This window comes from Humulus lupulus, chromosome 6 (assembly GCF_963169125.1).
Source record: "Humulus lupulus chromosome 6, drHumLupu1.1, whole genome shotgun sequence".
NCBI classification, from domain to species: domain Eukaryota; kingdom Viridiplantae; phylum Streptophyta; class Magnoliopsida; order Rosales; family Cannabaceae; genus Humulus; species Humulus lupulus.
The window spans coordinates 6,410,465-6,434,624 of NC_084798.1; the positions used below are offsets into that span (position 1 = coordinate 6,410,465).

Sequence of the window (24,160 nt, forward strand, 5' to 3'; positions counted from 1 at the left end):
GAGTAGAGCATCCATTCGGTTAATCAAGATGTCAGTAAATCAAGCTTTGGTGTGCTTCATCTTCTGGTATTTGTTTTGATGCTTTGTTATATATTTTGTTTATTTGAATTGAGTTTATACTTTTTTGTATCTTGTATTTTGTCTCATTACCTGTTTAGACCCGATAAATTCTTTTTTAGACCCTGTATTTTGTAAAATAGTTCAAATAGACCCCTAAACCCAATTTTGATGAAGAAAAAATTGAATATAACAACAGTTGTTAGGCAAAATGATTTTGCTTTTGTTTTAAATTGTTAGTTTGGTAATTATTTGTAATTTTAGCTCAGAAAACTTTGACCAAAATCGAGTTTAGGGTTCTCTTTGAACCATTTTACAAAATACAATGTCCAAAAAGTCATTTGTCAAAACACACGGTTCAAAAATATATAAACCCATATGAATTCAATATTAATATTTTATTTACCTGCTTTTTGGACCAAGAAACTCCAGGGAATTATTAGAAGTCTAAAACTTTTGTGAAGATGATAGATTTATCCCACCATAATGGTATTAGCAGAACCAGATTTTTGAAGCCACTAATTCAGAGACAGAGTGCTTAACATGAAGAACTGGTTCAAGGCATTTACTTGGCTTTGGCTTCTTATTTCTTTCTAGTTGTATGTATGTTTGAACATGGAGCCTGTAATAAGATTGAAAAAGCTCAAGAATATATGGCAACGTGTTTTCAGAAAGAAGATTCATTTCATGAGATAATAATAGACATTGAATTGAAAGTATCATGACAAGAAAAGAAAAGATATTAACAACAAGCATGATGAAAAAGACTAATGGTTTGGCTATGAGAACTCCTATATGACCTTGCTTGAATATGCTATAATGGATCAAAGCCTATTCCTTGAAGGTGAAATGGTTCATAGTGTTTCTATTCCTAAATGATAATCCATCCAGTCTTATAAGTGGGTTTTTTAATTAATGGCTTGGAATATTATTTCTCTAACCAGTCTGGATTTTGATATTGAGATTGTGTGTATGTATTATAGCAGTTATGCAAACACTAAGCATAATAAACTTACTCCCATCACTTTGGCAGGTCATGTGCATATACTGTAGAGCTGTAAACATCAATCCTCCCATAAACTACGAGTCCTATATCAGAACTTTGGAATTAATTGCAAATATCATCATTGACATGTCTCATTCTTTTCTTTAATCGTAACAGTCATTCTTTTCTTTAATCTGATATAGGTCTAGACCTAGAGGACCAAATGTTTTTGGTGTCCTAGGAGAGCTTAATTCGTGTCGATTCTCTTTAGATAAAATGTCAAGCATTGTTTTGTGCAAAAATTACAAATCACCTTACCATTGTCCGAGGCAAAAGTTAAAGGTTAACCTTCTCTGTTTCTAGCTACCACTACTCCAAAACCAGCTAAGCTCTCTGCAACTGCAGCATCTGAATTAAGCTTCAGAAACACAAGTGGTTCAGACTTCCCAATTAACGATATAGCTGCTTCTCCTTCTCCATACCCATCGATGACATCCCCACGGCCCCAATACTTGTTGAATTCACAGAATCTGATCCATATTGCTCTACCCTTGTGAATTCCAGTATTTCTCCAATGCCAGTATTTTCAGAGGTCAGAGAAATATAATTATCATATGTTGGTCTTCTGGATAGGTGTGTAAAGAGATATCAGTGGCTTACCTCAAACAATGTTTCTGGGAAATTATACATTAGCACACAGCTGTAGCAAACCCTTGTTAGCGTGACAGATTAACTATTGCTTATTTTCATTATATATATATATTGAGAGAGAGAGAGAGAGAGAGAGAGACTAAAACCGGCATTCAGAGATAAGCATGCACTTGAGTAGACATTGACTGATTAGAAGTCCAGTCTCCATCTTCCAAGGAAAATTCAACTCTTGAGATTAACCTGAACAAAGCTAACAAATACTAGCATCTAAGATGTTAATGGAACCTCAAAATTTCAAATAGATCAAGTAAAATACATTGTGAAACAATTCTTGAAGTTGAAATGATGCTCCGATGTTATACCCCAACTAGGGTCCTCAAAACAATGGCTAAGATAGAAAGAAAATGAAACTAGAAGACAAGGGAAAGAACTAGGCAGATCTGGAATTTGTCTTTGAAAGAACAAAATGATAAAAATCAACACACTAGATCAATGAGGTATTCGAGAGACCCTCAACTCTTCCTAGAGATATTCGAGAGATCTCAACTCTCTCTAGACCAAAACATTGACAAAATATCACTCGGCATGCCCTCACCCAATTCTCCCATCTCATACATATACCTGTACTATAACTAACACCACCCCAACAGACAAAACACAACATACTATACCAGCTCATCCACTAAACCACTACAAATACTTATATACCCCTCTATACCTATATTCTACCAATTCCCGGGTCTATCATCCAAGTAAAAGAACAATATAATAAGGTAAATAATTTTAATCATACAAACAAAAGGTAAATAATTTTAATCATACATAAAATGCATCATATTTTGAAGGGGTGGATGGGAAAATTCCACAACATTAAGCCAAATTCTCAATTATTTGACACTTCAATTATATCTTTCAACTATGCATAGCAAGAGATTTAAACATACAATGTCATATCTATATTGAAGGGAAGAAAAAAAGTGCATAGTACAAGTCATTTATTATAGAATCCTTATTAGATGATAGGGCGCACCATGACTTAGATCAAAGTTAGTAGTGCAAAAGGATCACTTACCAGTTAAGTCTTCATTCAACAACTGTAGGCTTGTTCTCAAGGCATTTTCCTTTTTCATGATCCAGCACTTCATAAATTTACATATTAACTTTTTAATTTAGCAAAAGTTAAACCATAAATAATGAGCAAACTTAATAATGATGCTAATGTTGCAAGAGCAGTAAAAAATATCTAGACCACCAAAATTCAACCATTTCATGCCCCTTGAACTGGTATCATATAGGCACAAGGTTTAAAGGATGACCATCAAGTCCTCTACCAGTAGTCTCCACAAGAACATTTCCCGTCTTTAAAATGATGAAAACAGTTTGGATCTCTCAATATGATATGTCGAAGAACTACGCTTGATATATATTTCATTGCAGTATGGCAATCCCCACAAACCCGAAGGTTCTTATAAATCCGAATTGGTGCTCCTGGTGGCACTGTAAGAAGTCCAAAAGCAATTGCCAACTTTTCACTATGATAAGCTAGACCAAGCTCCTTACCCTCTTCATCCATGTCATGAAGCGCAAAATTCATGTCAGGCACATACCCAGCTTCTTTGATCAACATCATTATCTCACCAAGCTTTAAATATATCTCAGCTGTTCTTGGATGGCTTCTATCTTCGGACATAAACCTATGCACTTGGCTGTTCATCTCAATCCAACTACAACCAGGTTCCTTACTGATCCCCAATGATTTCATCAATCTCCGGATTTTTGCAGCATCATCCCATCTACCAGCTGCAGAGTACATGTTAGATAAGAGAACATAAGTCACAGCATTAAATGGTTCCAATTTAAGAAGGTTTTCTGCTGCTTTCTCTCCAAGTTCCACATTTCCATGTACCCTACACGCAGCAAGAAGTGCCTTCCAAACAGTTGCATCTGGTTCCACAGTCATTTGATTTACTAATCCCTCAGCCTCTTTAAGTTTTCCGGATCGGCCCAAGAGGTCAATCATACAGGCATAATGCTCAGGACCTGGTTTGATTCCATAAACCTTATTCATTGATTCGAAATAGGTTCTGCCATTTTCCAGAAGACCAGCGTGGCTACAAGCAAACAACAAACCGATAAAAGTAATGAAGTCTGGATTTGTACCAGTTGCAATCATCTGATCATAGAACTTTAAAGAGTCCCTTCCTCTACCATTTTGTGCATAACCTACTATAAGAGCTGTCCAGCTGATCACATTTCTTACTCGCATAGAGTCAAAAACTCTATTAGCTTCTTCTATGCACCCACACTTTGCATACATCGTTACTAAGGAGTTATCTACTGATAATGAGGGCTGAAGACCATATTTAGTGCAGTTAGCATGAATTTGTTGCCCAAATTCTAAAACTGTTAGTTCTGCACAAGCACTTAAAACACTGGCAATTACAAATTGGTCTGGATAAACCCCTGCTACTCTCATCTCACGAAACAACTCAAGTGCTTTTTCATAAGAGCCATTGTGTGCATAACCCGACACTAGAGACGTCCATGATATCACATCCTTGTCTATAATAAGATTAAATATTCGATAAGCTGAATCCAATTTTCCTTGTTTAGCATACATGTCAATAAGAGAATTACCAACAAGTACATAAGCCTCAAATCCAGTCTTGATGATCAAACAGTGGACAGACTTTGCATTCTCAATTTCCTTCAAGACAGCAAAGGAGTTTAGAATGGATGGGAATGTAAAATGATCAGTCTTCATGTCTCTTGCATGCATTTTTTTAAACAAGATCAAAGCATCCTCTAAGTATCCTTGTCTCACGCATCCAACGATCATGGAGTTCCAAGAAACTACATCATCAGTCCCCATGTTCTCCAACGCCCTCTTTGCGCTATTTAAATCTCCACATTTTGCATACATATCAACCAATGCACTTTGAACAAACACATTTGCCCCATATCCAATCTGGACTATGCATCCATGCACCTGAGCCCCAAACGAACGTGCACAAACCGCAGCACATGCTGTCAAAATGCCAGGGAATGTAAACTGATTTGACTCTACCCCTTCAACTCGCATTGCTCGAAAACACTTGATTGCCTTTAAACTTTCACCATTTTGAGAGTACCCAGTAACCATAGCAGTCCACATTACATGATTTTTACTACTAGGGGATATCCCAAATAGATATTCAGCTTCTGATATGCACTTGCACTTTGCATACATGTCAACAAGACCAGTGAGAACAAAATCATTCAAGTCAAACCGTGTCTTAATTGTATAGCCATGAATCTGTTCACCTCTTTGAAGCAAACCCAATGTTGAACACAACCGTAGGACACTGCCCAGCGTGAACTGGCTGGGCATTTGGCCCTCTAGCTGCATATGCCAAAACAGTTCAAAAGCTTCAATTTCACATTCATTGCGACAATACCCAGACAACAAGGATGACCAAGTGATGGGACTTTTTGTTGGGGTCTCCTTAAAAAGTTGTCTAGCATCAGAAAATCTTCCTGAATTGGAATAAGCAGCTACCATTGTATTCCAAGTAAATTCATCTCGAATGAGCATTTTGTCGAACAGTTGGCGAGCTTCATCAACTCGACCAGATTTGGACAGCTCATTTAAAAGCCTATTCGAATCAAATCCAGAATGAGTAGAACTTGAACCATCAATAATATAACTACTGTAATACTTGATTTCTATATGCTTGAGTTGACGATTGGCACCATAACAGAAATTCAAAATTCTTGAATTGAATTTAAGCATTACCACCTTTCCTTGGCTTCTAACTCCTGTACTATAGATAAATTCACCTAAAACAAGCCAAGAGACACTATTAATATTTATATTAAATCTTAATTATAGTAACTATTTATAATAATTATTAAAACAAAGTAATGACATGTATACTCAAAAATATAATTAATAGTTCAAAAAATGTGGGTATGATACAAGAGCCAAGAGGGGAATTTAGACAGCTACTACAACATCGCATGGTTCAATGATATTTACATTATATAATGTATACAACATCTGAGATTTTAGAGAACCAACCTCAGAGGAATTATGAATCATAGAAAATCAAGGCATCACCTTCGTATGATTTCACTGCAGTGATTGAACATATTACACAATCATTATTAATATGTTTAAACATAATATGTACTAGCTAGGCCCTATGAGACAAAAGACTTCCATTGGAACAAATCTTACAGCTCGTGGAGATGAGAGACGAAGAATGATCCATACAGGCCACCACGACTCTCATCCCCAGGAGCTGTAAGATTTGTTCCAATGGAAGCGTTTTGGCTACTTATACACAAGAAAAAGAAACAACCCCAACAAGAGCAGTTGAAGAACTAACAGATAGTTCCCATATTACAAGTGAAAAAAAAAGTGAAATTTGTGTAATGTGTTGTAGTCAAACCAGTAATGATATGAAAAGTTCCATTATTGCTATGATAACTGAGCTGATCAAACCACACCAGTAAAGTTGAAAATTTCTCCGTCCCTCCCTCTAACAATATAATTTATCTCATACTTTCTTATGCCATTATGTTCGTCAACCAAACCAACCAGTGAAGCAGTAATTTCAGAAAATTCCTTACAAGAAAAAGAAAGAACCCCAGCAAGAGCAGTTGAAGAACTAACAGACTTTGCATCCTTATATTTCAACTGAAACTTGTGTATAACGTTTTTGCCAAACCAACAATGATATGAAAAAAAAAGAGGTGATATAGTGTGTTTTAATCAAACCAAACCAGTAATGAAATGATGCGTTAGAAAGAAACAAGTATCTTACTCAGACATTTCATCAAACACATGGTGGGTGGCAATGATATTAAGTGAGAAAAACAGACATAGATACATACCAGCAATGAAGCATCGTCTTGGAAAATTAGAAGTGAAATCCGATAAATATGAAGCAGAAGTCGACGCCTGATTGAGGCCCCTACCTTTATATCAGAAAGCTTTGTTGCATTTGGTGCTATTGCAAAAATGGGATTGAACATGGGAATGCCAAGTTTTTTGTGGTTAAGGCCACTCTATACCTTTGGAATTTCCTCATTACTATTGACAAGAATAGACTCCTTTTAACATGAAATGGTTTGTTGCATTTGGGGCTCTTCCTCTTGAAAAAGCTCTATGTTGTTGGCCTTGTCTCAGGAAATGAGAACTCTATTGTATTAGCAAAATAGCTTTTTTTATTTTAATTAATTTTTATAGTTATTACATTTTAAAAAATATGATGATATGGCAGGATTATGTAAATAAAATAGGCTTAATACATATAACAAAGCTCTAAACAATAGTGCCAATCGTGGTCTTCCTCCATTCTGTTTCACATGCATTTCTCTCTTCTTTTCTATTGAAGACAGCAACCTCATTCTTCGCCGATGACGAGCTTCGGCAACAAGATTTTTCCTAGTATTTACTTTTTTGTACTTATTTCCACAATAGTTTCACTTTTACTCATTCCTTTACTCTCTTATGCTCTTTATTTTGAAGAAAATATAATGGATGCAACAATGGAGGAATCAACTATATTTTGTCAGCGGTCACCAAATGAACAAGTAAGATTATGATTATAGTTTAATGAATTAGAATGATTAAGATTATGAGTTTAATGGGTTAGAATAATTTTGATTTTGAGTAAATTGATGTACAATTTGAAAAAAGTGAAAATTCTATAATTTTAAGTTTATTTTCATTGTTAGAGTTCATCACGGTTCTAAAAATTATATGAATATTGAGTTGAAAATTACATTAAGAAACCATATGTAACTCATAGAGTCGCCTAGTGCAATTAAGGGTCTTTTAGGGTATCTCGGTGTAATTTTTCTTCTTAATGTTAAAATACACTAAGCAACCTTCTGTGACCTCCTGGGTCACTTAGTTCAATTTTATTTTTTATGTTAAGCGACCTCGTGGGTCGCTTAGTTCAATATTTTTTTTATGTTAAAATACACTAAGCGACCCTTTAGTTGTTAAATACACTAAGTGACTTTTGCGACCCTTTGAGTCTCTTAGGGTCGCTCAGTTTAATTTTGTTTATGATGTTAAAATACACTAAGCGACATTTGCAACTCAGAGGGTCGCTTAAGGTCGCTTAGTTCAATTTTCTTCTTAGATGTTAAAATACACTAAGCGACATTTGCGACCCTTTGGGTCTCTTAGGGTCGCTTAGTTCAATTTTCTTATTGATGTAAATATACACTAAGAGAACTAACCCAACTTAGGGTCGCTTATTTCAATTTTGTAATAAATATTTGCACTTATCATTTACATTAATTTACATTGTATTTTGTTTGTTTGGCAAATTATTTCAGATTTCTAGAACTATTTTGACAACAGAGCTTCCTTGTGTCCTAAGTGTTATTATGAATGAAAATGTTCAAATGAAATCTAAAGTTACCATTAGGTCTTTGATGCAAATATTTGAAAAAATAAATTCGTGGTTATCAAAAACTGACAAGATTGTTTTTAGAAAATATGGTCAGTTGGGTCATTTGTTGGACCTCCCTTGGAAAGGGAAGTTTTGGGGGACCTTATCGCACCAGATAATTGCAAGGAGGATAAATTGTCAAAAAAAACATGAGTTGTGGTTTTTGATAAATGGCAAACCTATCCAAGAGTTTGCAATAGCATCTGGATTATACACGGGTGGCAAATTGACACCAGAAGAACTAAATGTGGTTTCATCAAACAACAATTTAAATAATAAGTACTTCAAGGATAGGTTTATAAAAATAGAGGATGTAGCAAATGTGCTAGATAATATACCAAAAGAGGAGAGAACAAAAGAATGTGCTTTATCTACCTACTAATAAGTGTGTTTCTGTTAAATTCAAGTTCTGGTACTACAATAGATTTATCTTGGCTACGACTAGTGGACAATTTGGAAATATTTGATAAATATCCTAAGGGGAGGCTGGTATATGAGAAGATTATAGATCAAATCACTCGTGTAAAGTTCCAGAAAGATCCTAATAAAGATATTATTAGGTGGAACTTCATATGTTGTCCTTGGATATTTCAAGTAAAAAAAATCTAAAATTTTGTATCTAAATTTTGATAACTATGACTTATCATATGTTTTTCATGCTTATAATTTTTGTTTTGATTCTTATAGATATGGATATGTGAAGCAATGCCAAAATTGAGAGAAATGATTGGACAAAGAATTCTAGGAAATCATATTCTATGATAGATTGGTTGGAAAATAAATGTTAATGTCCAAAATATCACAGTTGCAAGAATATCCAAAGTAATAGAAGAACATGATGAGGTATTTATCCACTTATAAAAAAATGCTTAATGAATTTTTTAAAACGCAAATATATTTGGTTATGTTAACTTATTTGACTTTTCTTTATTTGGTTTTTCAGTTCTTTGTGCGACCTACTCTAGTTTCAAGTGCGGAAGAGAAGGTACAACTGTTCTATGAAAGGCTTCATAGCTATGTAGACAATGCAGATGACATTATAGATCGAATTTCTTTATTTTTAGGCGGCAATGTCATCCTGCGTAATAATCCTCATATTATTGTGGGAGAAGAGACCCACAACAATACGAGTCTACGCCAAATTCCCCACCTTCATCTCCTCATCCACCATCCTCAGAGGGTCCTTCAAACACAAGTCTGAGCTATTAGGTATAACCTTCTTCAACTTCTCTAAGAACCATGTCCAAGAAGCGTTATTCTCACTATCAACCAAACCCCATGCAATGGGGAAAGTATGATATTCACTATCTTGTGTAGTTGTTACTAATAACACACCCTTATGCTTAGTTTTGATCCAAGCTGCATCTATACCAATTACTTTCCTCATGTAGGTGAACCCTCTTATAGCCACTCCCAAAGCCATAAAAGAGTACTTGAACGTATTTTCTGAATCAAGTTCAATGTGGGTAACTGTGCCTGGATTTACCTGCTTCAAAATATGACAATACGAAGGGAGCAAGGAAAAATATTCTTTTGTTGTTTCTCTGATCAAATTTTGAACCCATTGTTTTCCTTTCCAAGCCTTCCAATAACTGACTTGAACTTTCATTTCCTCACGCATGAATCCTGCGAGGCTTCTAGGGTTGAGTGGATCCTTACTATTCTTGAAGTGTCCCTATACACGAGCACCAATAACACGGCTGGATGGTTGTCTATGATTGGCATTTCGGTTCATTAATGAGCAAGTATGAAGACCATGGTGTTGTCGAATGACAAAGAATTCTGAATCTTTTATCTTTGTAGCACGTACTCGCCATAAGCAATTTTCACTAATACAACGAACTTCCTTCAATGACTTGTTTGATCTTATTATTCTCATTTCAAATCTCCCATTAATGGCGATGACACTAAGATAATAACTCAATTCATCCTTACGTGCAAAGTGTCAACCCACATTTAAATTATATCCATAATGTCTCCCACTATTTTGACTTGCTTCTCTGGTAAATTCTCCAATATCAAAATTTTGATAAGGGATGATCTGACCACTCTCGACTACATTGTCACCTCCATCAGTTACATTGTTATTTTCTTCAACTAATTTATCACATTCCTTAAGTACATTGTCACCTCCCTCGTGTACTATATCATTTGGTGTTGGATTGGAACCAATGATGTCTCCATTGTTCTGCACTAGATCTTCATTTGAAACTTGTTCGATTATATGACAACCAAAATAGTTATCATAAAAGCTTCCACTATCAAAATCACTATTATCACAACCAAACTCATCATCATCACCAACAAATCCATCACCATCACTGACAAGATTTGTCATTCCTTTATCTTTATTCTTTTTTACGCACACATATAGAGGAATCAAATCTTTAACTTTGTAGAATATCATAAGATCCTCAACATCAGAATCATTACAAACCTGACTTGGTGCCATCTTACTAAATGTTTCACTAACTAACTTATGAGTAATTTCAATTTCATACAAATTTCGATCAACACCTATTTTTTCGTAGACTTTATCTACTAATTGATGAAACTTTATACTTCTATCAACCAAAAATCCCTTGTTGCAACCAGTACTAAACCATTCCAAAATGCGTTTATCTACAATCTTCCACTCACTATTATAGTCCATGCAAATAAAGGCATAATCCATATCTGTCATAAAGTTAAATATTTAAATTAACAAGTATAAAATAAAAATAACATATCAATTAGCTTATAATTACTTTAAAGCCAAACAAGTTCATTTTAAAACATACAAAACGACCCTAAGAGACCCCATGCAACCCTATGAATCAAATAGGGTCGCTTAGTGCAATTTGGTCACTGCTGAAAATTGCACTAAGAGACCTTGTGAGACCCATATGGGTCGCATAGGGTCGTTTAGTGAAATTTGGTCACTGCTGAAAATTGCACTAAGCGACCCTGTGTGACCCATATGGGTCTCACAGGGTCGCTTAGTGCAATTTTCAGCAGTGACCAAATTGCACTAAGCGATCCTATGTAACCTATATGGGTCTCACAGGGTCGCTTAGTACAATTTGGTCACTGTTGAAAATTGCACTAAGAGACTCTGTGAGACCCATGTGGGTTGCACATGGTCTTATATTGCCAGGTCGTCTTCAACCTCGAGTTGGACCTATTTTTACACTAGATTTTTTTTTTCAATAGAAAAAGGTATATTTATGCTAAATATAGTTATATAACTTGAAATAATAAATACCCAATTGTAAAAATTGAGATTCAAGTAAAGTACTAACCTTTACAATAAATGAGGAAGGAGAATCAGACCACTTACATTCAAGAGTGCATGAGGATTTCTCTTTCCTAGGGTTTCTTTTTTATTTTCAATCTAATTCAGAAGGATTCAACTAAAAAATATACATTAATGTTAATTAAATGAGTTTTAATTAATACTTTTTGTTAATTAAAAAGAAAGGTCATTTTGCTAATAGAATTTTTTGAAAAGCTATTTGCCTAATAAAAGTTTCCATTTAGGTCATTTTTTACAAAACACTCTTAGCTTTGCCATTATTTTAGGTCCTTTGTAAGTATACCATTTAATTATGTGCAAGGAGACAATAAATTTCCTATGGTCTTATATTGTTTCCAAAGTGTCATTCAAGTCCTATTTTTCTCATTTTGTGTTTTTGTTTTTGTTTTTAGTTTCTTGGACTTTAAATGAAGAGTGTGTTAGAATTTCTAATACACTCAAATAACATGAACAAACAATAATCGCTAACACATAACCAAAAATCATGTCACTATAAATGCATATATGAGAAATCCTAAATCATGACTCTATAGATTCTTTGCTAAATTAAAGGCGAAGATAAACACAAGAGCGGAAGCACTAACCTGATGCTATTGTTGGAGATTGCACAGAGGGTTTAGATCTTCCTATATAATATGTATCTCTATGAGAGAAGAGTTTTTCTTTTATTTTCTATTAATGGGATGACAGACAGAATATAATGATACATATATATAGGGGACCACAACCCTAATTTATAATTAGTGATTTCCAATTTTGCCTATTATAAAATTAAAAATTCACTTTCCTGTTTCTACACATTAAATTCATGACACTTTAATACCCTATGATATTTATAACATAATTGATCATTTAATTTGTATCACACTTTATAATAGCATTATACATTATACATATGTGCCCATAAAATAGGATTTTAATCCAACAGAGTGTTGCTATTTGACACGGTGACACTCTATGATTGATTAGCGATAGTCCATGATAAAATTCAAATATGTGGGACCCGATATTAGATTACACCAATGACACCAGTGGTGCCTCTTAGCAATGTTACATGTCAACATTTGATTGGTTTGATAAACCAATGATGATAGCCACTACTAATGATATTTGTTGGTATCAAGTGATTCTATGAGACTTATAATGAATTATGAGTTCAATGCACGTACATCCTTTTATCATTACTAGAGAATCACTTAATTGCAAATGTCTGCCATTCCTTAAAATACATATACCTTATTCCTCTACCAGGGCAGACGATTTCAATGCTGCCCATTCATTATTCAGAGAAGAACACCATATTTTTCACTTTCAGTTCACTCTTACTAGTCTCCAATTCTTTTCAGTAAACTTTTATGGTTGATAATCTTAATATCAGTGTAGTAGTATTTATAGAATCACATATGGTGGTTTGTGTTCTATTGGCATGAACTATGACCAAATATGCATACTAACGAAAAGCATGGTCGTAGTCATGATAGTGAAAGACTTTGTGAATAAAGTGAGATAACCATTTTGAAGCTGCAAAGCAAAGAAGTGCTATTAAAACCATAGCAGTCTTTGCAACCATGGATGTTATGCTTTGTCTGGTTGCTGCAATCACTCCAAGTAGAGCGATGGAGACCACTTGTAGCACAACTTCTAAGATGTTGAGACCCTTGTATGCTCCATTGCAGCTGCTGCAGTTCACCACATGGGTCCAATACCTTAAAAAAAGGAAAGAAAAGAAAACTTGAGTGTTTAATTTCAAACTTCAAACATCATATAGGATCTTGGGAATTGGTCAGATTTATGAGATAAGAATCCAATCACACTTTGTAGAATTGAACAAGATTACCTGTCCATAAGCTGTTCTCTTGGAGGAGTTGGTGGAAGAGCTCCACGGAATTTGCCTTTCCAATCAACTTGGCCACCAGCATACTTGTTTAGCCACTTTCTGAAAGCTATCACAAGAGCATCTGACTTTGATGGCACAAAACATGCTCTCAGCCACTGGGCAGGGCCAACTTCCATTATCTTACGCTCCTATACGAAGAAATCGAGAATCCAACCAAACTAGTTAGAAACTCACAGAGAAATGCTAAGAGGCACTACTGGTGACCAACACCACAAGGAGGTAACATACCGTTATTGGTGGAATCCAATATCGGGTCCCACACATTTGACTTTAATAAGAATTATGGAGTGTCGCTAATCAACCATAAGGTGCCACCTCATTTTGTGTTGGGCAGCTTAAAGTGCCAAATAGCAACACTCGAAACTCATATGGCTAATAAAAAAATGAAAGCAAAAGAAATAGTTATATAACATTTAGAAGTTACCTCAACATGTAGCAGATATAAATCTGAATCCAGAATTAAGTTTTGGCTAACATGAAACATCCATCTTGGAACAATTTTGTCCATCCAAATCGCAAAGTTTCTTGGGAAGGTCCATATCAATCTGCTCTTCCCTGGATTGACCGGAACACAAATAAAAACAAACACCACTCTCTTTTGTACTGTTGATTCCTTAGAAAGCCAAAAGAAAAATAATAAAATTACAAAACAAAAGGAAACCAAACCAATCATCAAAGTGTAATCTATTACCTTTTCGGTTCCAGTTGAGGAAGCAACTCCATCATCTTGATTTGCTGATCCACGAGGCAAAGAAAAATACAAAACACATGGTGCAAAAAATTCGTTAGTTCCAGGCTCCCACCTTCCAGTAAAACCATTACGATGAGAATTCTCCACAACCATTTCCGAGGGCATTCCACCTTCTCTATCAGCCTTATCTGCAGTAAAGTAAAGGTGGCATATATAGTTCATATCAGTTCATAATACTTTCTCATTACCTTCCAAAACTTTTTCATTACAGTTCTTTTAAATACATTTAAGTGAACATGTAAAATGAACACTGAACCAAAAACTACTCATACTTTTCTTCTGTTGTGGAGGCCACTTTAGACCATAATGTGGAGGTCGCTTTAGTCCATAATGCGCGTAAGGAACATGTGCAGGGTCCATAAGATTTTCGATCAAGACCTCATATCTGAAAAAGTAAAGTGGAAAACGAAAAGGTAATAAACAGTGTAATGAACATTAATGGCTACGTTTAGTTTAGGGCTGAGCATTGGTCGGTTTGGGCAGTTTTTTCATATTATTTAATTAAGAATTCAGTTTTCGATCTGGATTGGTGCGATACAAAAACCGACCGACCAAACCAATTAAAGAAAAAAACCGATCGAAGTTCATTTTTTTTTAATTTTGTTCCATAATTTTTGAGAAAATTTTAGTTAAAAAAAACTAAAAATTTTGGATTGTAGGAATACATTTTTGTGCTTTTATAAAACAAAAATACATAGAACATAGTTACATTCACAAATTTGAAAGTTTGAAGATATAATTAAAAGTCCATAAGCATAACATAACCTACATATATTTATAATTTCGGTCGGTTTCGGTTTAAATCGGTCGGTCCACACAGATTTTTTAAACCAACCGATTAGTAGCGGTTTACGCCGTTAACAGTTTTTTCGGTGTTTGGTTTAATTGGTTTCAGTTTTTTCAGTGTTCAGAAGGTCGGTGTACTCGATTTTTTCAGTTTTTCAAATTTTATGCTCAACCCTAGTTTAGTTCCCTTAGAACGTTTTGATATAGACTCATTCTATGTGGTTTAGTCATACTCCTAGAGAAAGTGAAAGAAAGTATACAACAGTTGAGAGCATATTTTCGCTCACCCGTATGGAAAATCTCTGTTCCCCATCAATTTAGTAAATGATGGGTTGTCTATTTCTGCAATGTAGGGTGGTTTTTGCTTCATAATAATATCTTTGTATTGAGAGTCAGTGTTAGGCCAAAACCACACAATGCCGTACTGCACAATGCTTGGATAAACAGAAACACGTGCTTTCTTGGAAGTGTGAACCTGCGTATATGATATCAAATTGATCACTTAGATTGGCACATTCCATTACATCATTTGTCCAAATAAAACCATGTTCTTAGATATAACTTTGCAACTTATTTGGTGTGCTTTTCCAAATAAAATAGGATTCAAACAAAAAATCTAAACTGGTCATAATCGTAACTGGTTACAGCTAGGTTTGAAAAAAAATCAGATAAAAAAAAAGTCGCCATGGTACCTGGTTAATTTATTAGATGAGAAAACAAAATCAGATCTAAACAAAAAAAATCTAAATTGATCATTATAAGTACTGGTTACACCTAGGTCTAAAAAAACCAGATATGAATAAAAATAATTAGTCGTCATGGTACCTGATCACTTAAATATGTCTGGAAACAAAAATAAAATCTGAACAAAAAACACATGAACAAATCGTGATGGTAACCGGTTACAACTAGGATTTGAAGAAAAAAAATTAGACCTAAAGTGCAAAATTAAATTTGAAATGCAATATCAGATGGGAAAAAGAAGAAGAACAAATAGGAAAAAGAATAACATTGAAACGAGAGGAAGAAAGAGATTGAATAATGTAACTGGTTACAGTTAGGTCTACAAAAAACTCAAATCTGAAAAACAAAACCACATTGTGACAGTAATCGGTTACTTAGATAGATCTGAAAAAAAAAACCATATTTGAAAAAAAAATAGATCTAAAACAACAAAGAAGAAGAAGAAGAAGAAGAAGAAGAGGATGATGATGAACTGGGGATGGCATCGACGGTGACCGGAGGGACGACATCTGTTTTTTGTTGCCGGCGTTAGAGAGCTCGCATTGTTGTGCGAGAAAATAGTTGGCAGTCATTGTTGTTAGAGAAAATGAAGAAAGTGAGTGAAATATATGCAAGGGAGAGAGGAAAGTAAGAGAGAGAGAGAGAGAGAATATTTTTGTTTATGGTATTTAGTTTATAATATTTTATGAGATTTTCATATTTTTAACTTTTTTTTTTACTAGAGTTATCATATTTTGTGGCATAAGTTTTATACCCATAAATATAGAAATTAACTTATTTTTGTAAAGTGGCCATACTTATAACACACAGAAAGACCCAACATTTTGAAAAATATCACTTTTATACAAAAACCCAAAAAATTTACAAAAATAACATTTTATATATAGTTATTATAAAAATAGCAAAATTTTCATAAGGTTATGCTTAGTGGCCGGCCTGACATAATCTATAGCAAGTATCCTTATATATCATAAGATCCCATTCAAGTAAATAAATCACATGAAATGAAGGTGAAAACACAGAAATGGACTTAGTTAGTACCGGAGGGCCATTTAGGGGTGCTTGAGGGATGAACTTGCAGTCACCAGAGCCATTGAAGCACCAACCATGGTACACACACTGCAATCTCCCCCACTGATCGATCCTCCCTTCTGATAATGGAGCCAACCTATGAGGACAACTATCATCAAACACCTTCCAACCACTCTCATTCCTGTCCCACCACACCACCACATCAAGACCCATTACTTTCTTCGCATGTGGCCTCCTCTTGTCCAGGTCACAAACCGGCATAATCGGATACCAGTGGCTATACCAATCAAAGTTTCCATCTGGGGTTTGAGTTTCAAGCTCAGGCTGAAAAGGGCCACCGAGTTCTGTCGAAACAGAACATGAAGTGGTAGTAAAAAACTTAGACTTTGACACAGCTATCCTTCGATCAAACGAAAAAGACGAACTGGGTATTGGGTTGAAGCTCCAGCAAAAGAGTTTTCCGAATTGGGTTTTGTCAAGTGTGGATGGAAAGCCAAGAGAATGAACAGGAGAAACTCTTAGAGCTTCCATGGCTGGCCCAACTCCCCAAAGTTTTGTCAGTGTGTGTCAAACTCGTGGCAGAAAGAGAAAGAATAGGAATATGGTTGAACTTGAAATCTCGAAGTGTGAATGGTTTAGCATTTGCATGGATAGCATGGAGCCATGTGTAAGCCGAAGGTAGCAGTAGTTTCATAAAACACGCTCTTCTACATGTGGTTGGATCTTCAATACTGTAACCTATTTCACCACTATTGCCCCTGAGTTATGCATAGTTGAGATTTAGTACCGGAGATTTGTTTTTTTGGACAACGATTCAGTAGGAGAAGAAGTTGAGAAGAAAGAGAAAGTATTGTGATATGACAAAACCAAAATCTAAACTATATTTAAGAGAATTGCTAAGGGTGTCCAACACAACAAGTAGGTGACATACTGTTATTGGTGCAATCCAATATCGGGTCCTACTTATTTAAATTTAATAAGCATTGTATGATATCGCTAACCAATCATATGTTAACATCTCATGGAGTGTCAAATAATAAACACTCAATATTTAATGAATAGTATAGTACTTATAGATTAACTCATGTTTAATGAGTATTACTAACTAGGATCACAATACTCAAATCAAATATTTAAAATAATACATTATTTGAATATTCAAAGGCTAATTATTTTCTTTGAATAAATCATTTGGTGTTCATTTCTTTAAGCTTTATGTTTTATTGTTTCCACTAGTTATTTGATCTTTTTCTTGAGTCTCACTGTTTGAAAGCTGAGACATTATTATAGAACATAAAGTATATTACAAGGGTATATACTTTTTTCAACATGTGTTTTTTTCGATTGTTTGTTTGAACTTTATGTTTTAAAAAAAATTATTTTTGGACTTTGTATTTTGTAAAATAGTTCAAGTAGACTCCTAAACTCAATTTTGATTAATAACAAATTGAATATAATAACACAGTTTTTAAGCAAAATGATTTTATTTTTGTTATGAATTGTTAGTTTGATGAATTATTTGAAATTTCAGTTGAGAAAACGTTGACCGAAATCGGATTTAGGATTCTATTTGAATTATTTTACAAAATATAGAGTCCAAAAAGTAATTTGTTAAAACACAAGGTCTAAACAGGTAATATGACAAAACACATGATCCAAAAAATTATAAACCTATATTATAATTTTGAAAATTTCCTAGTTTTAATTAGTGTCTTGTTGGTACGAAGTATCGTCACTATAGTGAAATATTTATTCATTACTTTTAACAATTGAAGAAACCACAAAATTAATTCTTATGGAAAAAGTTTACAATTTAAATAGTTTTTTTTTTTAAAAAAAAAACTTCTAAAAGTAATAGAAGGCCAAATGAGTAGGGACCTTTATCCAATTACTATGTTGATAGATCTGACCAAACTAATAAATAAAGGTAATTTTTCATAGCTTTTTAGCCATTACTTTGCAAAAATATGGGAATTGAACTTTCCCTAATTTGTATGAAAAATTTTAATTAACAAAACTCAATTTATGGAAAAGCTAATCACATATAATAGGAACTCAAAATTAAACAAAAACACATCATCAAAATGAGGGGTGCTATGGTAATTAACATAGTAAAACCCCAGCCACACAAACCCGTTCTTTGTGTGTATATTTCTGGGGGTAGCTAGTTACCTTCATGTTTTGATGTGTGTATATTTCTGGGTTCTTTATGGTAACTAGTTACCTATGTTAATAAAATCATAGTTACTTCTTCTTCCTATTTTTCATTCAAATTTAATGTTTATTTTCATATTTAATACGAGTAACATGTCACCCCTTTTATGGTAACTGGTTACTCCTCTTATGGCAGAAGATTATTTCTTTCAAGATAACTAGGAACTCTTCCTAGTACATGTTATTTAACCTAGTTTTAGGATTTTTTTTACATAATTGTAAAAAATCAATCAAGTAACTGGTTACCTTACTCATGATTTGAAAAAAAAAACGTACAATCTAAAAAAAATGAAAAAAATGTTTATAATAAATAAAAAATAATAAACACAATTTATATTACAAAAAAAAAAGTTTTTTTTTTTGCAAAACAACAAAAGAAAAATTTAATATAAAATTAGTTATAAAAAAATAATATAAAAAAAAACAAATAAGCTAAAAAAATAATAATCAAGTTACAAACATATCCTTTCAAATTAATAAAACTTGACTAAGAGTAAAACTATAGCATAAACCAACTTTTATACAAAATTTATAGAAAAATAAACCAATAAAATTGAAAATTCTTAAAAAAAAGTCATAAATGAACTTTTTTTGAAAAAAAAAAACACATATTTTTATACACTCTATTAAAAATTTCATATAAAATGTAATTTCTAGAAATTACAAAATATTGCGTACCCATGTAATATTAATATAAATGATTTTAAAGAAGATAAAATCAAGAAAACACGTTTTTCATATTATTCTTAACTTAATTATGATGTCTTACGTTTAAGTGCATGTATATAGTCTCATTCAGGTGAGACTTTATGTGTTATGGTAAATTATTAATTTATGAATTATCAATTTATATAAAGAGTAAGATTTAATATTATAGATATGGGTACACAAAATTTTGTGGTTTCAATAAATTGCTAAGGGTCTGATTGGTTCGCGATTAGAAAACTGTATTTTTAAAAAGTGAGATTCTGAAATGAAATCTGAATTTAGTGACTAAAAACGTATTTCTGAAAATGTGATTGGTTCAATATCTGTAAAACTGTTTTTGAGTTTTAAAAAACTGAATCTGTGATTGGTATTAAATTTGAAAATATAACAAAAACTAAATATGTGATTGGTTCAACTGAATCTAAATATTATTTTAATTTTATATATTTTATGTACCATAGGTTGTATGATATTACATTTTGATTTATTGATAAATTTAATTAAATAAAATTGATAAATTAAAATTTAATAATACTGCATTGATTAAATTCATAACAATATTGCATTGTCATTAATTTTGGTTTTTTTGCAAATTAAAGTTACATTTTTTCAATTAACTAAATATTGTTGCTATAACTAAGCCACATTTGTCCGAGTCATCTCTAACATTTTCCATCCGAATCATATAATCTTGACTGAAATTAATCTCTGTTGTCTCAGAAATTCCTACTTTATCTCCTTCTTGTTGCTTTTCTATTGTTATATTAAATTGGCTTTCAACTCCTTCAATATCTTCTATAGGTGTGGCATTAATTGAATATTGTTCAAACATTATTCTATCATTAATAGAATGTATTTTGATCCAGTTGTGGATAGCGCAACATGCTATTGGTATTCGACGTTGTTTTCCAAGCAATGATGGAGACATTGACTTTAAAATTGGAAACCTGGCTTTTAGAAGTCCAAAACAACATTCAATCACATTACGCAACGATGAGTGTCTATAATTGAATAACTCCCTCTTCCTCTAAAACAACGCAAAGGGACTGTAATGGTGTGATGGTGGTGTGGTCGACTGCTACTTCAAACAAAAGATGATAACTATTTATGTTCTCTGCTTAACTTTACATGTAAACAAAAAAGTTCAAACCATATGATAAGGAATATAAATTTGCTTAGCTTCAGTGTATGCTTCATTGCTTCAGTATATATATATTAGCAGACAGAGTGACACATAGATTGATAATTTTAGAGACACAAATTTTTTTCACTATATAGCTTTATCATCCTTACTAAGTTATAACATTTGTATCACTCCCTTTATTGTTAAAAGAAAAGATTGTTGGGCATTACCATTAACCTTTTGTTTGAAATAATACAAAAATGGAACTGTCCAAAATGTTTTGGGTTGCCGACTGAGTGTATTAGTTTTGAGATGTACTTGGACACAAGTACACACTACTATAAGCATCCAAATACAACTCTTTATTTTAGAAACTTAAGTAATATGTGATTCCTCTCTTTGCACACACACATATGTATATATAAATTGTCCAATATTACTCAGCATTTTTGCAACTCTTTTAACAGTGCTCTTTATTTTAGAAACTTAGGTAATATGGGATTCCTCCCTTTGCACACACACATATGTACATATAAACTTAATCCAAATATCAGAGATGATTGAGAAAAGGTTCATAGCAAAACAGAAATACAAAGTAAGATTGATGAGTAACTTTTGAACTAATTCCATACCCATCTAAAGGCCATGGCTAATCTGACTAACGTACCAAGGTTTCCAGGATCCTGCAGTGGATAACTAAAATGCATAAGTAACATAATTTCTACAAGGTTCCTGAAATCAGTTAGCCTCTATTGCATGCTGCCATTAAATTTAAATACCAGACATGAGAAAACACACTTGCCTCGTCATATTTTAAGCAAAATAAATAAATAAATTAAAGAGATAAAAAAAGGAGGAAATTACAATGAAACTCGAACACATAAGTACTGCATAAATCACCTGGATGCCGTCAAGGACCAGAATCCTATGTGCAACGGGGAACCATCTTTCACAACCTGCTTCTTGTTGTTGATCATCTAAGTTTAAAAAGCTGGTAGGAATGCTCATGAGACCAATTGCTTCTATAGATTCAGTTGATTGCAACCCAGAAGGCTTTTTCATCACTGCAGAGCTCACACGCACGATACGACCAGAAAAACCACCTATCTCTCCAGGTATTTCAGCTTTATTGAGTACTAGAAAACAATGCATTTTGACAGTTTTCTCTTGTATTGATTCTTGAAATTCATATATCTCCCTAATAACTTGCACAAGTCATAATTTTATCATCAGTTAATGACACTATAGATAAGTTGTTATTGCTGAAAATGGATTAATTTGGATTTCTAAGTTATAATGGCTGTGCCAAAAGTGAATCTAGAAAATAAAAAATAAAGAGATATTTGAAGTGTAGCCACGGTAGCAAAAAAAATTAAAAACCTATAAAATCAAGAACTAATCTAGGATCTAACATTTCCCTTTAAGCAGAAATCTCATAAACTATGATAAGCTGGTAATCTAATCAGTTATCTAATCTTAGGCTTCATTGGCAAATTTATCATCTACCAACTAAACTACCTTAATCCCCTGAAACCTAAGTAGGGAGTTGGCAGCATTTTGAGCTAGGAGTTGAACCAATGTCGCTATTCCAAACAATTCACATTGATGAAACAAGTATATAACACTAGTGAAGTTATTCTATAAGATTTCATTCAATATCCCCAGTAATTTAGAGATCTAGAACTTGCTAAACCAGTCAGTCCCTATGCCAGGATCCAAAAGAACAAAACTTTCTGTAACCATTTTCACCAGCAGACATTTTAAAGTTTTTAATTTTACTAGATAACCATTTTCACCAGTCAAGTGATCAAACCCATGATAGTCTCACAAGGTTTTACAAGAGTTTCCTGTATTGCTCATTGGGCTTAAGCCTTAATGGTTGAGGCCAAGCAAACAATTCATCACTTGTCAATTAACTATTCACAAAAATTCTTTCTTTTCTTTGGCATGAGAAATGGTTCCCAATTTCGTCATATATGATAAAAAAAAACACCATACGATTAGAACGATAAAATTAAAACAAAAATTGATAGGAGTACTTGCGAGCACAACCTATACATTGCCAATAATTATACTCCAAAGAATCAAAATCAAGCTCATTGAGGCTTTGTTTTCTATCGAAACTCCATATTTTTCCCGGAGAAAGTTCAATCAATTAGAGAAGAAGGGTTAGCAAAGAAACCTGATAGGGGTGGCACCAACGACGAGAACAGAGCCATGAGTATGTCGATAAGAGGAGTTGTGGCGGAGCTTGAGACAGTGATTCACAAATGGGTTTGAAGTGCTCGTAATGGATTTGACATGAGAAGGCAAAGGACTATTCGAACCCACTGAGACTTCGCCATGATTATCTTCTGAGTAAGTGTTATTATGGAAATGGGTTCATCGTTCTGGGATTGATAACTCTGAATTCCATAGTCTAAGCTTCGGAGGAGTTAGAGTTGACCGAGAAATCACATCGTCAAGGCTAGAACAACCACACCAATGACGAGAAGATGGAGATTGTCTTGGGCAGTTACTTTCACAAATGGTGGAGAGGAGGAGAGCAGAGAGAGTGAAGATTAGGATATCGATTTTTGGTTTTTGGAAAAAATTTCAGAAAAAGAAGAAAACGTGAAATTGTTGTTTTCAATCTTACAGCACAAAATTAGAATCTTTATTTGAATTTTGTTTCCAAAATTAACCTACCAATCAGAGATTTTTGTGAGTCCATGTATTTTAACTTTTCAAATTGATAAAATCGTATCCAAATTCATTACCAATCATGCCCTAAGATATCTTAACATCAGAACAAAATACTTGTTCAAATAATAATAAATGAATATTTCACTGTCATCTTGACTTTTGTGATATCTATTATCTTCCCTTGACTTTTGTGTCCTCTTCCCCACGAGGCTGTAGGGGAAACTTCATATGAACCAGTCACTAAAAGTAACAAATTTCAAACCAAAAATAATAATGGGGAATTTCCCGGTGCGCCCCCTGATATTTTTGGTTTGGTAAGTAATTTCGGTGAATAGTTATTTAGAATATTTTATAAATTTTTATGAAATTTCAAATAATTTATAGTGTCAAAAACTAATTTTAAAATAAATTATTACACGCATGACTAATTTTTTTATACCCGTGAAATGTATCATGTTTTAACCTTAATTTATATGCCAACAAAGTCTCACCCATTTGCAACTATAAAATTTATTGAAATATGTTTTATTTCAATTTTTTTCTTCCTCCACTATTAGTTCAATTTTAGGATATAGAATTTAAATTTAAAAAATTAAATTATATATTATAAAAAATTATCAAATATTATTTAATTTCCAATTTTTTTTCAAATGATTGTTTTTTATTAGATATCTTATATTATTTTTTATTAATAAAAAAGTAACGTGAGAAATTTATTAAAAAATTATTTTATACATCATCTAATTTTGTATTACACCAAACACAATATAGTACTAAGAC

At 33.3% G+C, this 24,160-nt stretch overlaps 2 protein-coding genes and 1 pseudogene across 2 annotated transcripts; all 3 read right to left on the reverse strand.

Annotated features, from left to right (window-relative positions):
- Window positions 1–2,626: 2,626 nt before the first annotated feature.
- LOC133781538 (pentatricopeptide repeat-containing protein At2g03880, mitochondrial) lies at window positions 2,627–6,868 on the reverse strand. Its single transcript, XM_062220572.1, has 3 exons — window positions 6,572–6,868; window positions 5,754–5,807; window positions 2,627–5,512 (listed from the first exon to the last, which is right to left on the reverse strand). The coding sequence occupies exon 3, from the start codon at window positions 5,463–5,465 to the stop codon at window positions 3,021–3,023; it is 2,445 nt and encodes an 814-aa protein (XP_062076556.1). The 5' UTR covers window positions 5,466–5,512; window positions 5,754–5,807; window positions 6,572–6,868; the 3' UTR covers window positions 2,627–3,020.
- Window positions 6,869–12,688: 5,820 nt separating this feature from the next.
- Window positions 12,689–17,427, reverse strand: LOC133781539 (protochlorophyllide-dependent translocon component 52, chloroplastic-like). The gene is made up of 7 exons (XM_062220573.1): window positions 16,660–17,427; window positions 15,162–15,349; window positions 14,361–14,473; window positions 14,029–14,216; window positions 13,762–13,950; window positions 13,278–13,465; window positions 12,689–13,146 (listed from the first exon to the last, which is right to left on the reverse strand). Exons 1-7 carry the CDS (start codon window positions 17,179–17,181, stop codon window positions 12,891–12,893), a joined length of 1,644 nt encoding a protein of 547 aa, XP_062076557.1. The 5' UTR covers window positions 17,182–17,427; the 3' UTR covers window positions 12,689–12,890.
- Window positions 17,428–21,109: 3,682 nt separating this feature from the next.
- Window positions 21,110–23,287, reverse strand: LOC133784589 (uncharacterized; annotated as a pseudogene).
- Window positions 23,288–24,160: the final 873 nt, after the last annotated feature.

Coding starts and splice junctions, on each gene's coding strand:
- LOC133781538 (XM_062220572.1), bottom strand. CDS start 5,465: ATGCTTAAATTCAATTCAAGAATTTTGAATTTCTGTTATGGTGCCAAT.
- LOC133781539 (XM_062220573.1), bottom strand. CDS start 17,181: ATGGAAGCTCTAAGAGTTTCTCCTGTTCATTCTCTTGGCTTTCCATCC. Junction 14,217..14,360: donor GCCTCCACAACAGAAGAAAA/GTATGAGTAGTT, acceptor ACTTTACTGCAG/ATAAGGCTGATAGAGAAGGT. Junction 13,951..14,028: donor CCTCAACTGGAACCGAAAAG/GTAATAGATTAC, acceptor TGGCTTTCTAAG/GAATCAACAGTACAAAAGAG.